This window comes from Orbicella franksi, chromosome 2 (assembly GCF_964199315.1).
Source record: "Orbicella franksi chromosome 2, jaOrbFran1.1, whole genome shotgun sequence".
Classification (NCBI taxonomy): Eukaryota; Metazoa; Cnidaria; class Anthozoa; order Scleractinia; family Merulinidae; genus Orbicella; species Orbicella franksi.
In genome coordinates, this window is record NC_138146.1 from 13,614,512 (window position 1) to 13,634,980 (window position 20,469).

At 37.1% G+C, this 20,469-nt stretch overlaps 4 protein-coding genes across 5 annotated transcripts in view; 2 read left to right on the forward strand and 2 right to left on the reverse strand.

Annotated features, from left to right (window-relative positions):
• LOC145478073 (rab9 effector protein with kelch motifs-like) overlaps positions 1–1,894 on the reverse strand; it is a 9,194-nt gene extending 7,300 nt beyond the window's left edge. The window contains exons 1-3 of one of the 2 annotated variants that reach the window (XM_081455979.1): positions 1,577–1,894; positions 835–987; positions 189–347 (exon numbers count right to left, since the gene is read on the reverse strand). In XM_081455979.1, coding sequence (XP_081312105.1) covers positions 189–347; positions 835–987; positions 1,577–1,871 — 607 coding nt within the window. In that variant the 5' untranslated portion in view covers positions 1,872–1,894. The remainder of the gene's footprint in view (positions 1–188; positions 348–834; positions 988–1,576) is intronic. The other variant, XM_081455980.1, reaches the window with a different exon arrangement.
• Positions 1,895–1,927: 33 nt separating this feature from the next.
• On the forward strand, positions 1,928–9,384 carry LOC145478074 (E3 ubiquitin-protein ligase TM129-like). Its single transcript, XM_081455981.1, has 4 exons — positions 1,928–2,132; positions 3,641–3,791; positions 4,043–4,517; positions 8,634–9,384. The coding sequence occupies exons 1-4, from the start codon at positions 1,928–1,930 to the stop codon at positions 8,883–8,885; spliced, it is 1,083 nt and encodes a 360-aa protein (XP_081312107.1). The 3' UTR covers positions 8,886–9,384.
• Positions 9,385–9,394: 10 nt separating this feature from the next.
• Positions 9,395–12,318, reverse strand: LOC145478075 (protein N-lysine methyltransferase METTL21A-like). The gene has a single exon (XM_081455982.1). It carries the CDS (start codon positions 12,315–12,317, stop codon positions 11,562–11,564), a length of 756 nt encoding a protein of 251 aa, XP_081312108.1. The 5' UTR covers position 12,318; the 3' UTR covers positions 9,395–11,561.
• A 94-nt stretch (positions 12,319–12,412) lies between these two features.
• On the forward strand, positions 12,413–20,274 carry LOC145478076 (ras-related protein Rab-24-like). The gene is made up of 8 exons (XM_081455983.1): positions 12,413–12,681; positions 13,791–13,859; positions 15,488–15,566; positions 15,672–15,739; positions 16,421–16,520; positions 16,930–16,980; positions 17,341–17,397; positions 18,238–20,274. The coding sequence occupies exons 1-8, from the start codon at positions 12,565–12,567 to the stop codon at positions 18,315–18,317; spliced, it is 621 nt and encodes a 206-aa protein (XP_081312109.1). The 5' UTR covers positions 12,413–12,564; the 3' UTR covers positions 18,318–20,274.
• Positions 20,275–20,469: the final 195 nt, after the last annotated feature.

Genomic DNA, 20,469 nt, shown 5'->3' on the forward strand with positions numbered 1-20,469 from the left:
TAAATCATTTAAAACTCACAATGACATTTAATGTTGGTTTCAACAGCAATCATAGTAACAGGGAGTTAAACTGGCACCGTAATAAGAAGCAAATTATCGTAATAATTTTACTAGTAAAAGAGACATGTAACATTTGTCAAAAAAATGGTAACAGCATTAGGTGCTTGCATGCAAATTGTATATCTCACCAGCATTAAAGATGTGTACCGTTGTGTCTGGAACAGGATCAGGGCCGCTTAATCCTCCACCAAACACAAAAAACTTGCTGCCTATGGACACCATGTTGTGGCAGGTTCTTGGAGATGGCGGGCTTCCACAAGTCTCAACTGTTTCCCATTTGCCTTTTTCTGCAAGTTGTTCAAATAGAAAAGGAAATGCATGGTTACAACACATTGGAAGAATTATTAAAAGCTAAGTTTATTGACAATCCTGCACTTCATGTGCATCATAGGGTGTATTTAATTTGCAGCTTACAACAGATCCTAATTTTTTCTCTTGCTATTCAATTGCATGATAATAAATTTTAAGAATAATTTATTATTTATTAAGATTATTATTTATTATATTGAGTGACTTCATATATTCTCATTGGCTGAGAACATGAAGTTAATTTCTTGTAAGCCACCCTATGTCTTCAAAACTAGTTTATTGATTAGCTTATCTCAGTTGCATTCTAGTTTTACAACATACAAGCCTGACAAATCACAGCAAGAAGTGTCCTAATTGGTGTAGAACTAAAATTCTGATTTCAATCCAAGTGTAAAATAGCCCTAATGATAGTCATGTCAGCTTTATGTGCAAGGCATGGTTAAACGGTAACTTAAAGTAATTTACCTAGGTCAAGAGCTTGAACGTCATTCAAGTTTGTAGCTTGTTGTGCTCCACCAAATATGTAAACTTTCTTCGGATTGCACTGAGGAATGAAAGCTGAGTGCTCATAACGACTGGCAATACCTGTCCAGTCTGGACAACTCCACTCAAACTTATCTGCCGTAATTTATAAGAAATATTAACCACTATTAAAGTAGTAAATCACATGCAAATAGAGTGCAAGTAGGGAAGAACTTAATCTGAACATATAAAGCTGACCCCCTTCATCTTTGTATAAATCTTCAGATCATTTGATCTTCATATAAATCTGGCCACAAAAATCTGGCCGTTTTAACAGGGTGGCTTGAAAGAATAAAAATGCCTGGCCAGTGTAGCAGAAGCTAAACTAGGTGTTCTTACGTCCATTTTTAAACAGGTACAGCTCTAATATTGACAACTGTCAGTCAGGTATTCATGGCAACACACTTTCAGAGTTTTAAAATCACACTTTTTAAAATCAACCTTTTGAAATAATCTAACTCTTTGCTCGCGTGACAATTTTTTCTGTCACTAGGCGAGACTGTTGCCTTAATTTAGGTTCTGTTTTCTATCAATATCACCGTGACATGAGCACAAGCAAAAGCTCAAGTTGTTGTTGGACTAGCTTAGTGTCCTCACTATTTCAGGACAAATGTAAACTAATTAAATATGGGAAAAAAGACTTTAAGAAAAAAGACATGAAGCCGTCTATAGTTCAATAACAAACCTAGATCCAAGGAATAAACATCAGCGAACGATCCATCAGGATTTGCTCCACCTATCACCAGAACACGCCGCGGCTCACCACCCACAAACGTACAGGTGTGGCCGACCCTTATGCATGGAGCTTCTCCCTCTGGCGATAGAACGTACCACACGTTTGGTTTCGGCGAGTTATTACTCTCTAGGATTGGAAGAACCTCCATCGGATTTGAAATTTCTAGCGAAGTTCGAAAACTTCCTCGCCTCCCGCCATTTTGAAACCGAACCCCCTCTATCCAGCGGACTACGTTAAATGACATGCGCCCACTTATTTAGTCACCAGTTTTTTTCTCTAATCTAACGTGGCAAATACAAAATGGAGGAAATCGTGATTGTGTTTACTCTCGCCTATGTACTGGTTTCGCTGTGTTTCGTGGCCCCTCCGAGAGAATTTGTCAGTGCTGGCTTAACCGTGCAGAATATATTATCCAGTTATTTAGGGAGTGAAGATATGGATTTTGTTGGTTATCATTTGAAGAGGACAACATCCACACTTCTTCTCCATTCTCTTCTCCCACTAGGTAAAGTAAAAATCTTAATATGTTTACAAGTAGTTCTTGTGGCTGCTTATACTGTTATGACTTCTTATTACTTTAGAAAATTTTCCAGGCAGTAGGTAACTTCTGTTTTTTTCTTGGGAGAAAAAGTTATTCTGAATATATCCTTTCAATTTGCAAATTTCCCAACCCCACAAAAAATTTTGTGTAATTAAGCTTAGATGCAATGCTTGAATTCCGCACTGGGTGCCTTGCTGTGTGTTGTAATTTAGAAACCAGTATGACGAATTTAAGAATGGAGTTTGAGAGTAAGTTCTATTTCTGCCACACTCTTGAGTCCATAGTGTTCAATAGCCACATGATCTTGGCTTACTCTGCTGGGCTGTTGGTCTGGCTTTTTGGAGAGAAATGGCAAAATCAGCTACCTACCCCAACAATAAGTCACCTACTTTAAAACTTTGATCCTAAGGCCAGTATGATATCATGTTGATGCAGGGGTTTCAATAATAGCCGGGTAACGGGTAGATCTACCCGCTTGTAATGAGCAGACTACCTGCTTGTAGCGGTCCCAGGTAGCCGTACACAAATAACTAAGACCAGATAATTTCCTCGCAGCTAAGGATTCTCTTCAAGAAATTTGGCAAAATAAGTCTTGTGTTATAGGTAAAGAAAAAGAAACATACTTTCTAGTGTTAACCCAGCCTTTTGGACCACGAATGAAAAGTGTGACCTAACATGCAAGAACAATCGCGTCAATACAAAGTGAAAAAAAATGTGCCAGGCACTTCAGCTGAAATCGAGAGGAAACTGGGACAAAGCATGAATGATAATGGCTGCCAAAAGGCAATTGTTATTAGCATATTTTGCTCCAGCCTCAAAACAAAAGAGGTCGAAGAATGATTCTTCGCAAGGTTAGTTGATTGTATTGAAAGGGACACATTTCGATTTGGTGTTTAAACTTTAATATTATGCTTCTTTTCATGGTGAAATATAATGTATTGTTCCTGAATCGATTTGAATGGGAGGAATTAAAATACCACATGTTATCAACCTTGTCTTTCTAATTGATTGACCTCTAGGAACCAAAAGCAACATAAAAATAGGCCTTAAAACCCACGAAAATGCATCTGGGAGAGTCTAGAATTTCAAAATTTCCCAGGGAAGACCCTCTGGGCCTTCCAAGAAACTACCCACCTGTTTTTCTAAACTGCCCTCTTGTGCCAAAAATTATTGAAACCCCTGTTGATGTTTCAAGTTTTTCCTTCAATGTCGATGATGACCATGACCTCCACAGGGTTGTATGAAGTAGCCAGTGGCCAGCAAAACCAGGGGGGCTTTAATGTTGGATTTTTCGGTACACAGGAATGTATAGGCCCACATTGCTTACAGTGAGCCAGAGCTCAATAGCCTTTTTCATGCATTGTGTGCCAGTTCACTTGGATCTAAAACTAGCTCAAAATAAGTAAAACTGGTATTTATCAATAGATACTGTTTTGTTTCATTTTGCCATTTTGGTTATTTGATAATCCTAGGTTACTATATTGGCTTGGGTCTGGTGTCACCAAATCTTCATTTATTTGAACCAGCACGAGCAGGGTTCTCAGCAAATGTATTTCTGTTAGTCTGCTTGAGTTTTGCTCTTTGTGGTGTTGTTTGTGCACGATACTGGTCCTGGAATAAATGGTAAGCTATGATAGACTTATTTCTTGTTATGAAGTCACTTCCCATTTTTATTTGAAATCACACTATTCCGTTGTTTTATGACACTGATGATGTCAGTACTTGTAAAGAGTATGCACCTCTTACCTTGATTTGAGCCAGCTTTAGGGAACAAAGTATGTCTTCAAATTGAAAATAAGTCCAGAACATATTTTAGGTTGAAATCTTATAGCAAATTATTTATTAACATCATCATCATGATAAATGTTTTACAGGTCAAACCATCCATTTGCAAAGCTGTTACATAAACATGGCACCCCTTGGAGAGCAGTGGCATCAAGTGTAAATATAGAGGTCCGTCGCATTACCAAATTCTCTTCAATCATTGGTGGAACCAGCATTTACATCACAGACTCTTGGATAATTAAATGCTCGGCCTATAAAGTTGACATTGCTCATCAGCCTGATGTCCATCTGTCAATCATTCATGCCGAGGATCACGACATTTCCCATGAGAGCAATGTTGCTGTGCAGTTCTTGAATATCAGAGTGTCCAGTATAACACCAGGAACCAAACCATTTGTAATCAGACTCAATTCTACAGATTATGGTGACTTGAGGGAGAAGTTGCAAGCTCCAATTAGGAATGCCAGAAATGTAGTGATACATCAGTCACTAAGTGACAAGTTTATTGAGGCCTTTAAGGAACAAGTTTCTCAAAATGAAGTGTATCAGTTGCAAGAAGAGGAGGTTTGTTGTAGTCTACATCCATGGGACATTTACTAGATTTGTTTGAACATCTAATGGTAATATCAAAATATTGAATGACAGCTAGCCATCAGCTGTATGACGTTTCTGACCACTGTTTGGCTAATAACTATTCTACTCTATGGTGAAAAGGGTTTAAGTTTATTCACTGAAGAGTAGCAGAAGAAGCCTTCGATAACCAGTTTCACCCTGACACTGTTGTTCTGCCTCTTGCTTTTAAGAGGCTGTCTCTGTAAGAACCGACCACTGATTTTACTTCGAAAATTTGGTTTTTCTCATAAGCTGGGATTTCAAAGCCCTTACCTAGTCAATCACTAAAATGAGTTTTATTTCATTAAAAATTCCAATTGAAGTTTTCTAGGATTGATTAAAGTTCAGTCCGCTCGACACAAGTTTCATGCCTGCCGAAACTGGAAAAATAGCACATATTGCTGGCGCTCTGAAAAAAATAATATTCGCTCAAAAGTCCCAATTCTTTTTTTCAACTATAGATACATCATAGCAGTTTGTTTAGCCATGTTGCAATTAGGTTTATGGTCATCTCGCCCCATGGTCATTTCGCCCCAACCAAAAGTCATTTTGCCCAATAATCGAAGTCACTTCGCCCCATACAAAAGTCACTTCGCCCCATACAGAAGTTACTTCACTCCATGTAAGAAATTAGTGAAATTTGTTGTGAGCTTTTCGTTTTGATGTTGGAGTTAGACTGATTTTGAACTTAAGACTTATGTCAGTTCAGATTATTAACTACTGCAGCTTCCAGTCGCGTTCGCTTAAATACGCTTGGTAACACTAGATATCATTTCGTTCAATTACTTTCCTCATCACGAATTGTTATCCGTTGTAATCCCTCAAAACCCTGTTAATGCATGGGAACTTGAACTGTTTTTGTTAATTCTTATCGTTATCGACCTCATAGTTTTGCTTACTCGAGAGAAACGACATTCAGTAAATGACGTCTCACTTTTACCGCGCGTAATTGGTTGAAAACATGCCATGACAACGCAGCAGTGACGTACGCTTCAAATTTCAGGAATTTACAGCAATGAAGCACTGCTAATCTTTTGCTTTGTTCTTGTTCTTTTACTTTAAACAATAATTTTAGAAAAGTGGGAGCTTTTGGAAAAGATTACGAGTTTGAATAAAGATAAGTTTGCATAAATTATTCAGCTTTTTCTATGATTTTATATTTTTATCAAAAGAATTGTCACGTTTTTATTTTTTGTCTGTATTCTATGTATTGCATTGTTGATCATTGCTTTTATTTTATTTGGTGGCTCCTAAAGGAGCCGTTTGTTTTTTTGTTTGTTTGGTTTATCCGCCTAGTCCCTCGGTGCATTCAGGTAAGAGCAGGCTTTCAGCAACCCCTTGGCTGACTGTTCATCGGCCTAGTTTTCGTTCCACAAGTCAAACAGTTTGGTCTGGAGGTCGCGGTACTTGCGACGTTGGATTCTTTTGAGTTTCCTGTCAGACACAAGTCGGATCTGCAGGGCAGTAAGTTTGGCCTCTTTGTGCAGGAGCTGAATTAGGAGGTACAAGGGCAGCTGTTCACATCTGGAGGCTCGGCGGTCGAGGCCATGGTACCACCCCTCAATGTCGTTGTTTGTCCTCACGGCTTTCTTGAACACGGTCCAGTCTGACGGGCTCCAGGTGGTGCCATTGATCTAGTTGTTGGCCACTAATTGAAGAGTGATAGAGAATCTTTTAAGATAACACAACTAGTTGACGTTAAGATCGTATTCCGAATTTTCATATAAACAAGTCTTTGAAAGGTCGGCGTGCTGTGCCAAAAAAAAAAGTCTCACCTTGAATTAACATAAGTTCACACTTTGCATGTGGGTACATGTGGCAAGGAAACAACAATACAGTCTTCAATAACAGAAGTTCTGTACAACTATACACACAATAAATCAAATACATTTAGACTCAATAAAAAAAGGTTTTGAGGGCAGTTTGTTGAACAACGCGCGTTAAGCCATGGATGGTTTTCGAAGTTTTTCAAATACAATCGGCCATCGATCGATCAGCGGACTTTGTTTGACTTTGTTGCTATGTAAGTGCCACAAGTTACTGCTAAACAACAGGCGTAATCAAACAAAAATATTTAGATTCAATAGCTCTTTAACTACGTCAAGGTCAAATATAACTGAAAAGGTTTTACAGCCAGGTGAAACTTTACAGGGGAAAAGTAGTTGGATAGTTTTCAAAGTTTTTCAAATACGATCGGCCATCGATCGATCAACAGACTTTGTTTGACCTTGTTGCGATGTAAGTGCTACAAGTGAATTCTAAACAACGTGCGTAATCAAACAAAGACATTTAGACTCAATTGCACTTAAACTACGCCAAGATCTCGGTCGCATTTTAAGTTCTCTACAGGGTTACAGTTTCTGAAATTCAATTGGTCATTGATAAACTAGCGCGAACTACCAACAAGCGCATCAACAACATCGGCATAACGTGGAGGACAGGGAGAGATTAGGGCGAGTGAGACTAACAATTACAAACATGTCATCAAGATCGTCTTTATAAATGGGACAATTATAATATCAGCTCATAGTTAGTACTACTAACTATGATCAGCTAGGCAAATACATTGTAGAGACAATCTTGTAAGCATATATACACTTTAATTATATCATGGAGCGAAGTAACTTTTGTATGGAGTGAAGTAACTCTTGTATGGGGCGAAGTGACTTTTGGTTGGGGTGAAATGACCATGGGGCGAAATGACCAGATACCTTTTAAAACGTGCCTGCAAAGTAGAGCTATTTTCGTGTTTGGTTCAAAACTCGATTTAAGGTCATTCCTCGCATTTGCATTGTGCATCCTTACTGCGCATAATTTATGGCGTCATTAGCACGCACTCGTGCATGCGCACATTGAAAACATGACGGATTTGCCTTGATATTGAGTTCTGTCACTTGAAAAATGGCTCTAGCTCAACAATGAGCACGGGCACCCCAATTTTTTTTCCAGTCATTGTAATCAACTAATCATAAGCTTTGCATGAGAAAAGACTGATCTAATTTCTATTGCTGAAAATTGAATAAATAAGAAAAATAGCAGATACACTGTGGTCTTTTCTATTTTGCAGTCGGCAACCACATCAAGAAATTTGGTTCAAATTTTTAATCAAGGAGTTAGCTTTCTGTCTGAATCAAACTTAAAACGTTTATTTGTGTCCGACACATTGTATTTACTGCAGTTTAATGCGTGTTCTTATGAGTCCGGGTTCACAAAGATGTTACAATTACTGGGAATGCGTTCTTATAATAAGCATTAAATAATGCCAAAATGGGGCATTTTCAATGCCTCACTGCTCCTTAATGAGCATGGGCACCCCCCTTTTTTATTTCAAAATTGAAGTTATCATATGACAAATATTCAGTGGACAAAGTTTGAACAAAAATCTATTGTCACTTTTATTTCAGAGGAATTACCTTAACAGGTGGAAAATCTTCTTTTAACGGTTGAAGGAACAACATTGAATTATAATTGCAACATGGCTAAACAAACTGTTATGATATATCTATAGTAAAAAAAGAATTGGGACTTTTGAGCAAATATTATTTTTTTTAGAGCACCGGCAATATGTGCTATTTTTCCAGTTTTGGCGGGTATGAAACTTGTATCGAGTGGACCGAACTTCAATCAATCCTAGAAAACTTCAATTGGAATTTTTAATGAAACAAAACTCATTTTAGTGATTGACTAGGTAAGGACTTTGAAATCCCAGCTTATGAGAAAAATCAAATTTTCGAAGTAAAATCAGTGGTCAGTTCTTACAGAGACAGCCTCTTAAGATCTCATCTGAATTCAGTGCTATAGTTGACAAATGGAGCAAAACAAATTGTATTGCTGCATTACTTGACAGAAATATGCACACCATATATTAACACAGCATGAGATAGACAGTTAATGGAGAAACCTTAAGCCTTCATGTATCCCGGCTTCATCAACTTGACTAAATGACAAATTATCCTTTGCTGCTTAGGGAATGAGCAGCAATAATCACTTGTAACATATAACTTATAACATAATTATGAAATGTTTATGCCTGAACATGACTACATCATTTCTTTCTTTTAACCTAAGGATCCAGAACCTTGTATTGGTTGCATGCAGCAACCTGCCAACATCAAATTACAGAAGCTGTGTGCACTGTCTGGCGAGGGAGAATGCATCCCCTGCTACTGCCGTCCTATGTGGTGTATAGACTGTATGGGCAAATGGTTTGCAAGTCGACAGGACCAGCACCAGCCTGAGAGGTGGCTGGCCAGTACATCTCCTTGTCCAACTTGTCGGGCAAAATTTTGTATGCTTGATGTGTGTTTGGTTACCAGATGACAGACGAAATAAATGGGGCTGTCAGACAACAGTGTACATCAGTGATTATACCTTGGCTTGTTGGCCGAAATAAGACCGTCAAGTCTAGATAGATGTTCACAATGTTGAAACCATTTTGAAAAGATATCATCCTCCTATCTGCTAACTTGAGGCAAAATAATGTTAACATCAAGGAACCCGTACTGGAAATTAATGTCTCCCATAACTGTTGGTTAAAAAAAATAGATTACAAACACAAAGAAAACAAGATCGTACCCTGAAAATCAAAGTTAATATTTCAAGATTGTGATCGATCAGTTAAGCTAGCAAAAGAAAGGAGACAGAAATAAAGCTAGGTTTTACAGCTTTTTGCAATCTTTCCAAAAATTAAACAATGTACCAGCCAGTGATATTTTTTATTTCATCAGGAGTCTAATACAGTAACCATGATGACACCTTGCCTTCCACATTTTCTTATTGCAGAACCAAACCCTTAAATATGGCCACTCTTTAATACTAGAGTATACAACACAAGTGTACAACTTTAATTTTTGATAAAAATACGTTTTTATGTTACAGTTGGTGGTGTCTTGTCTCTGGTAAAGGTCTGTAAATGTTGCATGAAGCAACCAAAAGTGTAGCCTTTGATCAGGCATTCTATCTCTTGGTGGCAGAAGACAGAAGCAGACAAAAAAGAATGCCTAATAGACCTTTTTATGGTTTCTGACGCCATCTTGCTTAGGGGGCTAAAACATGACAAAAATGACAGTAAATTTATGAGGTAAATAGAGAATCTTATGTCTAACAACTCACAGAAAATTCAAGTTCTGAAGTATTTATGAGTCAAAAGCTAACAGATAAAAGAATTTACAAATTACATTTTGAGGGAAATAGCCTTATTAGAAAGTCATGATGAAGGTTTTCATTTTCCCATAAATTTGTCTATAAAACACAAGTCGCAATTGGCAGGAAAATTTAGAGATAGTTGTATGAAAAATTAACAGTGCAAATTATTCCTCGCCTGGCAGCAAATTATTGCTTTTCAAATCTGGTTTACCCGCGATCAGGCAGGTCTTTTTTGATGAAAGGGGAAAGGGAAAATAAGTACAGAAGGATATATTCCAGGGGACTCCATACTACTGTGTCAACTGCACATGCTTTTGACACTTTCAGAATCAATATAGTCTGTGTTGCAGGCAGAAAGGGGGAAAGGGTAGGGGGCAGAAACACGAGGAAGAAGTGCAGCCCCCCTCCTTCCATCCACGCTTTGCCTCCCCTCCCCTTTTTGATGCTATGCAGGCTAGAATCAACATGATTAATGACGCTCTTGCCAAGCTGGGTCAGAAGCAGGGTTAAAACTTATTCTTTTAGGCAGATGATCTTCTGGACGCATTTCATCTACTTTTTTCCGATTTGTTAATAGAAAGTTATAGCCGCTCAAGACCACGGCCTTAAGTAACATACAAGTAACATACGAGTAAATTTATGTTCACAAGTAAATCAATCTCCATGGTCGCCAGGCTTCATATTTAAAATTGCACCAGAAGTCAGATATCCAATCATGAAACCAATTAGAAAGGCATAGACTTTGTCATTTTAAGGGCCCATTGATCAATTCATGTGCGTACTTGCACACGTTGCTAAGGAGGTGAAATTTTGCTAGTGTCAGCCTGAGCGAGGAAAATTTAAACAATTCAACAACTTGCAAATTCGGGTACATTTAGAGGTTTTTCCTTTGGGTTTCACTAAATTCAAATGAAGAAAGTACAGGCAAAAACAAACTAAGAGAAACACAGAAAAACAAGCACAAAAGGAAACCCATCTCTATGTGGCTTTCATGGGCTTCATTTGATCTTATTGAGCCGCTGGTAGTGTAAACTGCACACTTGCTGATAGGGTAACTTCCGATAGATATCTCAAGCACTTCCAGTTTCTTTAAATGCTAAAGGAAACGCAGTTTTTCATTAAATCCAGCTTTTCTTGACGAGTTACAATTTAAGCCAACGTTGGAAATGTAGCTATACGCTTCTTTTGTGAAATCATCCCTTTTTCAGAAAATTACCAATTTTTCAATATTTCGAAATTCTTTCACAATGTGGCCTTTTAGAAATGAAACAAAATCTATGTATAGTGTGGTAAAGATTAAAGTTAAAATATTAAATAAAGTGAAAATATCCCAATAAAGTAATATGCTTGGGAGCCTTTACATGCTTCCATAATGAGTCACATGACCATGGGCGTGGCCTGATGACATCATCACTGGTGTAACTGATCATGAAAAAAGTTAAAATACATGAAATAACTCTCAACCAACCAAAAATGACAAGGTTACACAATGTATATGAGAATAAATTTTCCTAACATCGACTTGAAAAGATCAGTTAATGGGACTGATACTACTCTCCATCATGATTTGAAGAAAGAAAGACAAAATCGCATTTCCTTCTTCTTTATTCTTTTGAATACCAACAGAAAGCAGCTTGCAGGCAGCTACCCGGATAAATCAAGTGAGTGTAAAGCATGATTGTTAAAAATAATCTGCAATATGGCCTACTTGCAGTCAAATAAAATATAAATATCACAAGAAACGAACACGTTTGAAGAAGAGGTTTTTGCCCAACTTTTGCGATATGTTTGGTGACTTGCTTGGTGCAAAACCATTTGAGAAACCAAATTTCACCATAATTGTACAAAGTGTTAAGGCTTAAATTTGATCTTTTTTGCTTGATAAACAACTATGTCTAGTTCTTGATCGTACAGAACGGTTTCATGCAAGAAGTGCTTCGAAAGAAGTTCAAAAAACCGTTTATCTCTATCATAACGTATCTTACATGACATTAAAACAACTGAATTTTCATCACAAAGGTCTTGCAGAGTCTTCAGTAAATCGTTGAATGTCTCCTCAATGTAAACAATGTCTGCTCCTAGTACAAAATCAAAAGGTGGCGAGAAAGATGAAACGTCTTGTCCCCATTCAAGCTCCTTTATTTCTACAGAATCTTGATTTTTGCCCAAATTTCCCTCCACGTTCATTCTCGTAACGTTTAGGGCCATTTTTCGGTCAGTAATAGTCACATTTCCTCCGAGCAAACTTGCCACAATACCGGCGAACCCAGTTCCGGCGCCAAGTTCTATCACTTTCTTCCCATGAAGTTGAGCGACAATCTTCTCAAGATAATGACCAAGAACGATTGCTGCATCCCAAACGACAGCTGCAACACCAACATCGTTCCAATTTTGAAAGATTGTGAGGGTTCTCCCACCGAATTCGAAACTTCTTTCTTTGGCGTGGAATGCACTTAGAAAGATTGCTGAGGAATCGTACGGAACGATCGCCATTTCTGACACATTAGCTGGAAACGAGGGACTAAAAATAACAGAAAGACAAATCAATATCGCTGTTAAGTAGTGTGTACACCAGAAGATCGCAGAACACTGATAAAGTCCACGCATAATATACGTGATGAACAAAGACAGGCACGACAGGCACAAACTTCACCAGGCGTTGTAGTTTCCAGTCCTTCACGATCGTTTTCCAGGGAGTGAGGCCGGGCATTCCAGCAATGATGTGACGGAAATAACTCGTGAGGCGACATTTTGTGCACTAGCTCTTGCATCTTGTCGTTTCCTGGAACAGTCAATCCCAGGAGTCTATCAAGCCGAGACAACTGCGATGTATGTGCCGAATTGTTAATACTGGATGGGGTCCAAAGTAGATGCGAAGGTTGTTCTTCTGGGGAAGGAATACAGTGGTAAAACAAGCTTAGTGGAAAGATATTTACATCACAGGTTCAACGACAGTGTTCCCTACCAGAATGTAAGATTAACATAACTGTAAAGTAAACAGAATAATGTAATAACGAATTTCATTTTTCGTTGTCCGGTTGAAGGCAAGGAAACAGTGGCGTTTCTTAGCTGAATTAAGACCAACGTTTTTAATCGATTCACTTTTATTAAGCTTAACAGACTTCGCGTTGAACTGTTGTTGAACTTTAAGTCCCTTAGTGCTGTTAATTACTTAAACACTTAAATCCATATCAACACAATTATTTTTCTTCACTAGCGGGTGTGCTTTCGTTTTCTAGATTTGATAGCTGCGTGTTTTAAAAATAGTATTAATTAAAATGTGTCAGTCTAGCCTCAATTTCTACCCTGTATACACGGAAGTTTTTTTTTTTTCAGTTCTTCTTGTATCCACTTAATTTCCCATTAACCCTTGTGACCATGACCATGGCCATCTCCAAAGAAACTCTATTACAGTTGAACCCCCATTAATGAACACCACGAGTGATCAGACACAGGTTGCTCATATATTTTAAGGGCTGTACACTGAAGCTGGTAACATGCAAACTGAGGCACTTGCCTGGGTAAAAAATTTGAAAGAAGAATTTTAAGAATTTTAGTTCCTATCAATTACACACCTTTGCTGTGTGGCCAGTTTTTCTGGTCCCAAAGGTGTTCTCCTATGGGAAATTCAAAAGGAGTTCTCAGGAAACATCACATGTAGGTAATATCTGGGATGGATCTAAGGGGGGTTCGGTCAAAATGCCTAAATTAGAAAAAACATTTAGACATTATAACATGCTGACTTGGCCTCAGAATGCCAGAAATCTCATTTCTGAGAACCTCAAATTTAAAAAAGTTTATGGGGAAGGATACCCCCACACCCTCTTACAGGGAACTGCCTTCAGCAGTCCATATCTCGAACCCCCTTCCCTTAAATTCTGTGTCTGCCCAAGAATGTGAAGAGTACAAATGGAAGTTTGGGAGAACAAGAAATGCTGTAGGAACACAAGCCACAGTTGAGTGTTTCTGCAGATTTTTCAAGTTTTCCCAACCTTCTAGGTTTTACTTTATAATAATTATATGATATATTTACTTTATAATTTTTTACTGTTTTTTATTATTTCATATGTTTTCCAATAGACAATAGGAGCAGCATTTGGTGCCAAGAAAGTCACTGTGGGCAACAAATGTGTCACTTTAGGGATATGGGTTAGTTTTAAAAATTTCAATATTTTCAGGTAAATGTTTTACAATCAAAAACCTTCTTATTCCTAGACGTCTCCATAATACAGACATTTCTATAATTTTTACGGATAGTTCATTTGGTTCCAGAGAAACCAGAATTCATTGAAACTTAGACTACCAGCAGTCTCTCAAAGTTAAGCAGAGAGTGGTCCGAGCCAAGATGCTTTAGACAAGCAAGGGATTGGGATAAGATATGGGTGTGACCACCTTCTTCTTCGTACAGCTCCTTTCTATTCATGTTTACAGATAATCACTTGACGGACCTTAATAGAAACCACTGACTCCCAGCTGTCTAATGGAAACCATAATTATATTATATGGACAGGCAGCTTCCCCCTTCAGTGTCTATGTTGTGGTTCAAATAATTATCCTTGGTGCAATATGGTATTCGTTGCTATAATATAGAATATTATGATACATTACCACACAACAGAACAAAAGAATATACCAAATTGTATCAAGGGTAAAATTAAACTATGGCATCTACCATCTATAATTTGCATCATGACTCCATGCTTGTTTGCAACCTTGGGCACAGTTTTTCTCTTGAATATCACCATTGGTCTGAACTTCAATCCTTCGCCAGCAAACACCAACACAACAGTTGTGCAATTCTTCTCGTTCCTGGTCATTCGAATCTTAGCAGCTTTCTCTCCCGTGTTGTTGATTGTGTGGTTCGGCTGCATGTCAAATGTTAGTGGCATTTCGTCCATGTTTGCAATAACATGTAGTGCATAATTGTGCTCTTTGCGAAGATTTATAACAAAATGATGGAATTGGGTGATCTTCTCCTCGTAATCTTCTGGAAGTCGCTGAGTGAGGGTTGTCTTCTGTCAAAGCGAGAGGCCATTCTGCTTCATAAAATGCTGGCCCCAGTGCCTTAAACTGCCTGGCTGGAATCCCGTATTTTTCATCCTTTTGCCATTTCAAGGGCTTTTAAGTGCACAAGTGATGGTAGAAGTGTTAGACCATTGTTTCTTTTTTCCGTGATCCAACTAAGAATATCAGTTTCAAGTTCTGGCCATGCAGCTTTCTTGCCATGATTTGTACCCTTAATAAGTCAAGGTATCTTCTCCATAAAGTTCTCTTTGCTCTTTGGCCACAATCTAACATTGCTCTTGGAAACTCCAAACTCTTGTTCAGCAGTGCAATTTCCATGTTGTTCTGCAAAATTGATGATCTGTAATTTATCTGACACTGTAACTTTGACGCTCTGTTCTGGTGATTTTCCTAGCCATGCCGATGTTGTGATCTCTATTGAAAGTGATTGTTTTGTTGATCATGGTGTTCACTTTTAAAAGTAGTCAATTCCTTGATTATGTTAGTTGTTACTGACAATAGTTACTTTTCAATTAAAAACCAATGATATCAAGCAGAATTCAGTCTTTGTTTATATGCCAATGAAGCTAACGAGTTCAAACAAAGGATTCAATGTGTAATACACATCTCAAATTTGAAACCTGCTCTTGGAGGAAAAAAGTACGCATTATACACAGGTAAATATGGTATATTAAAGAGATCTGACTTTACATGAAACCTTGACATGTCACGTGATTTTAATCTTAATTTTTATAAAATTTCCACTGTTACAGGATACAGCTGGTTCTGAGAGGTATGAGGCCATGAGTAGAATCTACTACCGTGGAGCCAAAGCAGCAGTTTTGTGCTATGGTAAGGACTTGCTCCACAGTGGAAAATGAGAGATGTTTCTTCAGTTTCTTGAGAAGTTTGACAGTTTGAGATAGATTTTAACCTAACTACTCTCATTTTTTGTAGATCTCACAGACAAGTCCAGTTTTGAGAGAGCGAAATATTGGGTAAATGAGCTGAAGACTTATGAAGAAGTTAGTATTTCTATTATAAAATCACTGATAATAAAAGATATTTAGTTTTAATGTTGTTAACTTTGTTATGGTTGTTTTGTTCTGAAAGTTGTGATCCCTCTAAAGTTAATGACCCTTTAAAGGAATTGATTAATTACAGATTTCATGGTTTCTAGCAATGGCTGAAAGTAGTAACCTTTGGAAAAAATAAGGTTCTGAAAGAAGTGACTTACAAATTAAACTCACTTGTTTTATCGTAAGAGATGAAGAAAATAAGAGGTGATACAAAATTGATATAATACTCTGTTCTGTTATAGACTAGTAATAATTTGCAAGTTTTATTCTTTTTATCTCTATAAATATTATATTTATAGCAAAAAGACAATTATTAGCCGGATTAAAGTCTTGTGTGAAACATTTAAATTTGTAATTATTTCATTACTTTTAATTAAGAAAGACAGATTAAGCTAATAAATTATTATAGTGAATGTTTAAGATGTTTGTCCAGGAATGTCATAATAGTTGAAACTCTCCAAAATTAGCAATGACGAAAGGTTGTTTAATTAAAAAAAAACAGGATTTTGTGGTACATGTAGTACTTCTAATAACATAAGGTTTTGCATGTTTTGATGTAGTATTTGGTGAATCAAATTAAATTCACTAAATGACAGCAGTTGGCTTTGTTACAATATTTCTTCTCAGAGCTGTAAAATATACTTATGTGGCACCAAATACGACATGGTTCAAAGTGATAAAAAATTACGTCAAGTTGATTATCATGCTACAACAGATTATGCAGATGGTGAGTAGGTTTGTGCTTGGCAAATTTTGTTATTAATCAGATCTGTGAATCATTGCTGTAAATTTCAGGATGAGAGTTTTTTCAGTTGAACATCAAAATTATTGAGAAGGCATTGGTTTTACTTTCACCACACTTCAAAATAGATTTTTAAACATGCACCACCCAACTCAACTAATCAGTTGCAAAACTAGTCGGCCATGTAATTTTTCCTGTGCTTAGTACCAGTCATGTAGATTTGCACTGAGTACTCGGAGGTTTATTTTGTTGTACAGCTCTTTTGTGGTTTTCCTTTGTGACTACTTTGGTTCGGTTTAATGTCATTCAAAGTTTGAAAAACTGCTCTGACTTGCTATCGAAACAAAAGTGCTTTGTACAGAGATTTCATGATTGTTATTCCATTTCCCCTCAGAAATAGATGCTAAGGTATTTGAAACCTCAAGTAAAACTGGTCACAATGTTGGTGAGTGAAGTCTAATATAAATGCCTAGGATGTGACATGTGTTACAAGTATGTTGAGCATCGTTATAGTATAGGTGTAAAGAGAATGAAATCTGAAGCTATACCGTAATACGAGCTACTGTAATACGATTCACTAGCCCACAGCAAAAATAACGACAAACACAAAATTTAACTTGCTTACTTGTTTACTTTAAAATTTTGTTTTGTTGTTAGAGATACATGTATTGTTACTCAAGAAGTATTGAACTATTATAGTTATAAATGCTTGAGATGCTAATATGTACATTTTTTTTTTCTTTGAGGACACAGCACAACATAGATCACTGACAAAAATAATGGAATGTCTCTCTGTTCTTTGTAGAGGAGTTATTCTTTCAACTGGCCCAGGACTTCTCAAAAGAAGAAGAGCTACCAGTTGGTAAGTGTAGATTGTCTTTGAGACAAAACATGAATAAAAAGTACTTTTAATTGGAATACATGACCAAATTGTATACATATTTTGTACCAGTCTGAAACTTTTGGGTTTGCAATCCCATCTATAACCTTTATAAGTATTTCTCAAATTAATTAATAATTCATCAAGTTTAAACAAAGGAAATCATGACCTTGACAGTGTTTGGATATCTGATCTTAATTAGCATAGATTTTTACAATTTTATTTCTCCGTTTTCTCCTTAGTTTTCGTTTTGGTTGAGAAGATATATCAAACACTCAAGACAGTGTTTGACCACATTTCCAAACACCTCAAAGTTCATAAAAACTACTCTGCTGCACGTCGAATTTTCAACTCTCTTCTCGGTGTTTGGAAATGTGGTCGAACATGGTCTTTTGTGTTTGATATACACATAGATGCTGTGGGGAATCTCTAGGGTTTTCGAGCAAATAAATCTGAAATAGAGCATAGAAATCAGACAAAGAATTTTGTTTGCAGCAAGGTATCATTTAGAAGACCAAGACAAATTCCTCAATCAACTACTTCATCCTGGACTAACCAGACCAAACATGTTCCTCCTTTCCTATGGCGTTAGCGCTAGAAAGGATCTGGGGTTGGACCACACAAAAGAAAGAAAAATTCTTTGACCTCGGTGGGATTTGTACCCACAACTGGTCAGATGTCAGTCAAATATCAGCTTGACTTGGCTTAATAGTGGGTACTGGTACTAACACCATTTAGCTTTAACAACATTTTAGTTTTCATTTGCCAAATTGAATCATTTAATACATGCTAACTGTAAGTTTGTTATTTGGTTTGCTTCAGGAGAGGCTGAAAGAGAGACATTAGAGTTAACAGAGCCTTCACGACATGGAAGGCCTTCTTGCTGTGGTGTAAAGCTATAATGTTCCAGGTCATTAGGTGCAATAGCAATCCAAGAAAATTTAGACCTTGCATTTATTGATTAAATAACTAAATAGATATTTTATTATGTGGACCGAAGTTTTTCATTCAAGGTGCATTTTGTAATAACCCAGAATGTGTGTGCAAAACTACTGAAACTTGGTCACTGGGAAAACATTGGCCAAACAAAATGTAAATTTTATGATTTATTGAGTGGAAAAAAGTGGCAAAACAGAGCAAGAATGTTTAAGCATCAGGACAGAAGTTCAATAACAGCCTGCAAGCAGGCTAGGTCAATAACATTTAGAAATTTAAAATCAAATAATTTGTACATGTAAAACTCTTGTCAAAACTGTGCCAATATTTGATTCACTAGTTTTGATCTTTTTGTGTTTGAAATGATTTCAGTGTGGCCATTGATCAGTTTGAGTTTTTCTGCAGCCATTTTGATGGATTCTTTAGATTGCAGACAGCATAGAGATGAAAGTAAAACACACATTCAAGTGACACAAGCTTTTATGTGTTAACTGTCAACTTGGTTTCAAATGTAGTTGTGCAGTGTAGATATATTGCTTGGATTGTTGAAAAAATGGTTGCCATCATTGGCTCTCAGTTGAGTAGTCCAGCACCTCTTCCAGACCTGAATTTTCATTGTGTCCGGGAACCTGTTGCTTCTGTTGTTTCAAGAGATAGGGGCATTGTTTAGATCATTTATGCATTGTTTCATGAGCCAATAACAAACGATGTTTGGACAGCCACAGGCCTACCTCTCAGGGCCTCTTCATATGAGCTCCAGCCCGGTTACTGGGATAAATTTGTTGTCTGTTTATATGCCTGGGAAATTTCAGCCCGGTCAAACAAGATGAAATCCAAGAAACACAACCAAAATGGTGGAACATAAACTTGAGTGTATAGTTCACAGCTATCATAGCTTTGTGGACTCTTGTAACTTTACTAATAAAGCAAATTCGCATACTCCTAAAGTGGAAATACATAAAAGATAAAAATTATGCCATTTAGGCTGCTATGTTGCAAAAGCGAAGCTATTTTGTCTAAAAAGTTTCGTCCCAGTGTCCCGGGCTGGAGTGTTCATATGGGAAAATTTTCATCACTCTTACCGACATCTTGGTCGCGAAAACCGAGATCTCAGTAACTGGGTCAGCCTGGCTTCTCATATGAACACATCGAAATTTTTACGAAGGAAAGAGTGTCGAGGTGAGATCTCGGAAACCAAGCCAGCCCAGTTGACCGGGCTCATATGAAGAGGCCCTCAGTTACATCATGATTGCTCAGTTTACTTTCGGTTCAAGTAGCTTCATCATTGAGCATGATTAAGAGAGATGTCAGTATTAAAATACAGGTAGAGTTAGAGCTAGAAATTATTCTGTCGTCATGGATTTGATGAACTGTCCTTTACAACATGTTTCCTAAAAGAAGTTTGACTTCCTAATTACGTATTTAAAATTGGAAAGAAAAAGATATGGGTTACCCTGGAATTTAAAATAAGCATATTAAGTTTTGAACAAAATAATGAATTATAGTTGGTGTGGGAAATACTTAGGAGTGAGGTAGTACTTTTAAAATCAGTGTTTTGACATGCATACAAATTATCCATAAGCCTTGCTGTTCAAATTTCTTCTAGACATTGGTTAGTTGGGAGATTTCTAGAAATATCCATTTTCAGTTGATATTTTAAGAAGAGTTAAGACATTATTTAGGTGCTTATCAGGGTTTCCTTTGTTAGCGCATCTAGTTTCAATATTTAGAAGTCTATTACAGTAACCTGCTGTCCTTTGCAAATAACTCAAAAAGTTATTTCTGCATGTGGTGTAGTTGCTTGTCGTGGAAGCTAATTCTTTTTACAGTAGTTTTTATGGAAATAAAAATGTAGAAATTGGACTGTTGCAAATTGTATATGTTGATGAATAAATGAATGATGAATGTTAGTGATATTTTTTTTCAACTTTGATGGATTGACTTGTGTTTTTTGCTGTAAAACCATTTGCTGTGTCCATCTGCCTTGTGTTTTTCTTTATTGTGGGATAGTAACCAGATTGTGATAAATAACTTAGAATGATTAATTTAGGTCTCCTTATTATTTAGGTCTTTTTATCTGATTTTAACTTGCCAAATGCCAAATGCCAAACGCCAAAT